Source organism: Rhagoletis pomonella, unplaced genomic scaffold, assembly GCF_013731165.1.
Source record: "Rhagoletis pomonella isolate Grant_MI unplaced genomic scaffold, Rhpom_1.0 Rhpom_scaffold_00401, whole genome shotgun sequence".
NCBI classification, from domain to species: domain Eukaryota; kingdom Metazoa; phylum Arthropoda; class Insecta; order Diptera; family Tephritidae; genus Rhagoletis; species Rhagoletis pomonella.
The window spans coordinates 71,016-77,545 of NW_023458955.1; the positions used below are offsets into that span (position 1 = coordinate 71,016).

Consider the following 6,530-nt stretch of genomic DNA (forward strand, 5'->3'; position numbering starts at 1 on the left):
TGTCTGCGGATGGACAAAAATGGTATAAAAGGAGCAGTGCTAACAAGAATTGTTCATTAGCTAGGCATACGTGGCACGCGTCGCAACGTGGGTCACACGGGTAGTGGAAGAGGGATCAAACCTCCGAGACTATTAGTATATATTCGAAGTGGGCTTTAACCACTGAGACTGGTGCTAGCTGTAGGGCTTAAACCTACTCTAGTTCTATACTTTAGAGAGTGGATATAGCGAGAGTACAGCAAATAAAGAGGCTATAAACGAGAAGCGAGTGTGTTCTGATTTCTTGAGGAGATAGGGTGTTTACTCCTTACAGGACCCTGGACAACCGAGAGCTACGCCCAGCACTCAGGAAAGTCCGTTACAATGTCCAAGAACATTTTCCTAAAAACTGTAGGAGGGGTGTTTTGCTTGGAATAATCAAGTAGTCGGGTGATAAATATTTCTGCTGCTGAGCTCCACGGTGGAAGTTGCGGTGTTGTTGTAAGAATCGGTTTAAGGGGAATATCAATCACTTTAGCAAATTCTGTTACTTTACAAATTGTTGAGGGCAGTCGTAGATCACCGACTCAACTCAACCTCAACTTCTCAACTTTCTCAACTGAACCTCGGATTTCAGTCAAGTTCGAATTTTCGCGTGAAAATTTGTGGGTATAGAGGTTTATAGATGTGAAAGGGATTCTGAGACGTTTTTTAAAAAATTTTAATTTTTAAGGTTTTTAAAAGCAAATATATGTATTTTTATGCAATCTTTTTTCAAAGCTCATTTTCTCTTAAAGTATTTGACGAAAGTTGATGAAATTTTTTTGTAAGCGAAGTGACATAAGAGCTTTAAAAAAAATATTTTTATAATTTAGAAAAAAAAAATTTTTAATTTAAATATTATAAATAGATATTCAAGTTGCATTAAAAATATGTTCTCAATGAGTGTTTTCCATTTCGTTTATTTTTTCGAAAACTGCATTTATTTAAGAAAACATTTCTAAAAAAAATTTTTAGATTTTTTCTGTTTGTTACTTACAGCAACATTTGTCACAGCGCATGCATCGTGAACCATGCACGCTCACCGCCTATACGCGCAACGTGTTCACTAGATAGTTTTTGAAAACTATCGATGTCGGTTTTAGCAAGACTTCACAATGTATCTTCTTTATATCTCTACAAATTACATTAATTTTTTTTTATGCAAGAAAATCAATACACAGTTTTTATAAAAAATTAGTAGACACTAAATAAACAAAACAAGTAGTCAAAACTGCTAAAAAAATGTTGTGGTGCTATTATTTTGAGCAGTACTATATTCGTTTTCTTATAAAATGGTAAAATGTTAATAATTTCCCTTTTCCGGATTTTGATATGCGCCTCCGTATTTGATCTCAGTTGAACTTTTATAAGAATGAGTTGTCAATTTAAACGAATATCTTTTATTTTGTTTGTTTTGTAGTATCAAAGAACATAGATAACAAGAAGGGACAACTCGTTATAATTGTAGCGAAAGTGCGCAGCAGGGGCGTGCCTTCTCTTTTGCCCTAGTGTGTTTTTTGATTGGATGAAGAGAGAAGGCACGCCCCTGTTGCGCACTTTCGCTGCAATTATAACGAGTTGTCCCTTCTTGTTATCTACGTTCTTTGGTAGTATTATAAATGAATTTTTATAGCCAATTTCACTTCTTTGCACTTTAAAAGGGACAAACACAATCCGATTTTAATTTTGCCTTATAAAAAATAAACTCAGATTTTGCCTGTCGCTATTCAAGGGGATGCAAGGGTATGTATATAAGTTATATAATTCAGACGCATAAATTAATAAGTTTATTTTATTATTATAAAAAGTTATTTTTGATGCACTCAAATTAAAAAAAAAATATACAATCTCTTTAATTTACAAAGTAATTTATAAATCTTATAAATTTAATAATTATTTAATTTTCAAGCAATTGAGCGTTTCAATTCAATACCTTTCACGTCGATAGTACTATCGATGTTTTCAATTATCGTTTCGAAAACTATCGAGTGGCGGTACTATCGATAGTATCCCAGCTCTACTCCACTGGTACGTATAGACTCGGCGATATGCCCATAAGATCATTGCTCTTTTTAACCGACTTCCAAAAAAGGAGGAGGTTATCAGTTCGTCGGCATATATATATTTTTTTTTTGTTATGTATGTTACCGCATAACTTTGGACCACGTCAACCGATAACCGATTTCGATAATTCTTTTTGCATCGGAAAGGTTGTGTCTCAGAGGAGGTCCCATACTAATCTGGTTTAGATCCGATCATTGGATAATGAAAAATATATATATATATATTTTTAAGTCGGTTTTTTTTGCTAAAAATTACTTGTTATTGTATTAATTTCCTGGGCATATCAAACGTTATGTGAAATATATCAACAATAATTAAATTCTTTCCTTTTTAGTTTTTAGATTAACCCTAGAACACACACCCGGGTACAAATGTATCCACTTTCAACTTTGAAGTGTTGTAACTTTTGAACCGATATACCTCTATACCGCTTCGGATCTAGGAAGATTATTTAGTTTTGAGTTCAAATTCAAAATTTGAACCAGATCGGACCATTGGTTCAGGAGCTACAGCCTTCCAAACACATTATATACGTAAACACACACCCGGGATACGTTTGTACCCCAATAGTAAAAATCCTCATAATAATAAAAAAAAAACATTTTTTATATTATTTTTTTATTTGAAAAATTAAAAATATTCATTTCACACATTATATTATTGACTTTTATTATAAAAATTATAAAAATGCATCTTATATCTAAGGAAAATCATGGCAAATAGAGCAATTTGTTGATGTGACCGAATGTTCAAGACACATTGGCTTCTTACATTTGTCGCACAGCTTTCTGGTGTTTCTACGGCGTTTTTCCTCTTGTGCGTAACATAAATAGCAAGATCCGGACACAGGTTTTGGCGTGCGCGCTGCGGCAGATGTTGATGCTGCTGTTGACACCATTGATTCCACCGGTCGGTTGAAATATGCTTCAATAGCAATTTTAGTCGAAAAATTTCGCGTCACTTGACGATTTATGGCTCTGGCTTCAATAATGGGCATACACAATGCTTCAGCCAAGCTGCGCAGGATCTGCTTACGCTTGTTGTTTGTTCTCCAAGGCAACATAGGGTTATTCAAATCGTAGACAATGTAGGCTGCAAGAGCTGTAATGTCCAACATGTTGAAGAACATCGCTAGTGGCCATCGTTTTGTTTGTCTTTGTGTTGGATATTCCGCAAACATTTGGTCCATTCGATCAACACCACCTTTGGTACGATTATAATATTCAATTATTTCAGGTTTCCCACTGTCAGCTATTTCAGCATCATTATGCATGGTCGAAAGCAAAATTACTGCTTTATTTTTTTTGGGAACATAAGAGCACATTGTCACATTATTTTTGAAGCCAAATGTCGTTGAACCAATTGTCCTGTTTTTGTTCTGCTTCATTTCTTGAGGAATATATGATTTGTTTTTGCGCAAAGTTCCAACGATCGTGAGTTTCCAGGTGAGAAGCAGTTCTGCAACTGGCAAGGTCGTAAACAAATTGTCCATTGTAATGTTTCGGCCACTTCCTTGGTATTTGGCAGACAAATCCTTCACCACTCGTTCGCCTTGGTTCGTTTCCCTACCAGTTTCTGCTTGGCCAGTATATATTTGTCCATGCAGTGGATATGCATTTGTGGCATCGCAAATCCACCAAACCTTGATACCATATTTAGCAGGTTTTGACGGTATGTACTGCGTAAACCGTGTGCGTCCACGGTAAGGAAATAATTGTTCATCAATCGTCAAGCATGAGCTGGGCTTGTAATGTGCAGCAAGATTATTGTTCATCATCGTCCACAACTCACTGATCGGTGCTGCTTTATCAGTTAGTAAGCGTGTTGCACGAGTGTTTTTATCGTCAAATCTTAGGAACCGCAATATCGAACAGAAACGGTTGACTCCCATTGTGGCGCGATATAAAGGATAGTTTTTGACGCTCCATAAATCTCGAACATGTTCTCCATTGCTATGGTTCGCACCAGTCATAATAAGTATGCCAAAAAATGCATACAGCTCTGTTATTGACACAGGCGTCCATGACTTAGGAGTTGTGTTTGGATGCGCATTGTTGTAAGCATTATAAGTTTCTTTTGCTAACTTATTTGTGTGGCGCATAATTATATCAGCCATTTCAACGTTCATGAAACATTTGAATGTTTGCTCTATTGACAACATTTCAGTGCATCTAGCTGGTCCAGAACGTTCTCTTATAATATTTTGTCTGAGTACCTGACGACTTACATTTGGTTCTTTCATCCACTCAGTACCATCACGTGCAACAAATTTTTCGGCACTAGCAGGTAATTCATTATTTTCTTCTACTTCTTCTTCTTCATCGTCTTCTTCATCATCCTCATAGTCCGCATAATCAGGTAATACTTCTGCGGCACTTTGCGAAACTTCAGCATCGTCATCAGCAATTTCAATGTCATTGATTTGAATTTCTTCTTCATCTTCTGAGTCAAAGTCATAGGGAGCGTCATCGTCACAAATTTCATCAAATAAAGATTGTATATATGATTCTCGCTGTTCCTCAGTTAGCCTGCATAATAAAAAAAATTAGTATATGTTTACATTGTTGCTTATTTTACATTTTTTACCTTCTATATGCTGCACTTGATAAATATTCGTTTCTTCTTGAAGTCATTTCGTATCCAGTTATTTATAGTTTCAGTTATATTTATTTTCACTTATATTTTCACTTCTTACACTTTTGAGCACCAAAACAATAATGAAAATATCAACAGGCAGCATTTATAACAACACCTCGTGTGAAAACAACCCTTGCAGCTGCATATAAAATACAAAAACCAGTTATACCAGTGTATTTGCTACCTACGTACCCATACCTTGCGTGACCTTTTTGCACATATCTTTTGAACCAGGTCGAATATTTCAATGAAATAAAAACCAAAATGTGTATTCGTTGTTACTCTACAAGTATATTATTATAAATTATATTATTTTGTTTTGCATTTATCAGGACAACAACAAAAACAAAAATCCACTGTTGCATGTCCTGACTTTATTTGCCCATATCGCTGGAACCAGTAGGAATATTCGAATGAAACAAAAGACAAAATACTTGTTATATATTAAAATATACATTTCAAAATCATAGAAATCGGTTGAATAAGCATTAAAAAAACCGCAAAATAAGGTCCCGGGTACAAACGTATCCCGGGTGTGTGTTTACGTGGTATTTTCTGGGTGTGTGTTCTAGGGTTAAAATCTGTACGTCTGGCAACGGTACATCAGACTAATAGTCCGGGAGCTAGCGACAGTTTTAGTGACCTATTTTATTGTCGACTAGCCAATGCCCGCTTATTTCGCGGCGCCTAATAAGAGCTTTTGCGTTGGCCAATGCAAAAGAGCGTTGAAAAACAAAATTAGTCGGTAAAGTCAAAATTTTTGATTTAACAATGTTATTGTGGCTTGTTAACATTTTGTTTTTAATATTTTTATTGAGCTTTGTACCACGATTGTTTATTAGGAAAAATTGAAAAAGCAACAAAGTCTAAGCGGTAGAAGTTATAGCACTATTTCGGAGATCACCACATCTCCTCATCAGACTTCTTTTTTCTAGACTTCAGCAGGGATCGAACCTGCGAATTCGATGTTCAAAGTCAGAAGCGTTAACCACTGAGCTATGTACATCCCGTAAACTCTTGTTGCTAATTCATTTTCCTTATTCAACCAACTACTACCAAGTGCAGCTGATTTGCCGCTATTTAAACTCGACAGCGTGGTTGTTGTTGTAAATTCTATACATTGTAACGAAGCGTTTTATTCGCCCCGCCGCTTCTTCTATAATGCTGGGGTATACTCGCCGTGTCCAGGGTTCGTTACAATAAATTTGTAGTTTCGGGGCTCTGGTAAATCGCACTTTATTAATTTAATTTTCTTAATTTCAATAAAGAACATATAACAAATAACAAAACTTGCTGGCGTCACTTGCAGTGGTTGGGTAACGGCTTCCTGTCCCGTTATGGGCCCGTTAGGCGGTAGTGGCGTGGCTTCAATTCTGGTGAGCAGCGCTCTGTTGACGCCGTTGAGTGGCGCGCTGCTGACGGCGACGGATAGCGCCCTTGCTGGCGCGCTTGACGTGGCGCGGCTGACGACGGCGGGTAGCGTCCTTACGAGTGCGCTTGGTGTTGCGCTGTCGGCGGCCACGATGAGAGGCGCTCGGTTAACGCCGATGAGTAATGCCCTTGTGAGTGGGGCTCTGCTGGCGACTGTAAGTAGCCCTCTGGTTGGCCCGCTTGGCGTTGCGCTTTTGACGGCGCCGGTTAGCGCTCTTGCTGGCGCGCTTGACGTGGCGCTGCTGACGACGACGGATAGCGCTCTTGCGGGTGCGCTTGGTGTTGTGCTGTTGGCGGCGCCGGATAGCGCTCTTGCTGGCGCGCTTGACTTTGCGCTGCTGACGACGACGGATAGAGATCGTTCGTACGCGGCTTCG

General features: G+C 37.9%; 1 protein-coding gene across 1 annotated transcript in view; it reads left to right on the plus strand.

The window, feature by feature from the left end:
* Positions 1-1,095, plus strand: part of LOC118750799 — a 22,536-nt gene extending 21,441 nt beyond the window's left edge. Inside the window, exon 2 of the mRNA XM_036485534.1 lies at positions 1,021-1,095. Within this exon, the coding sequence (XP_036341427.1) occupies positions 1,021-1,095 (75 nt within the window). The remainder of the gene's footprint in view (positions 1-1,020) is intronic.
* Positions 1,096-6,530: the final 5,435 nt, after the last annotated feature.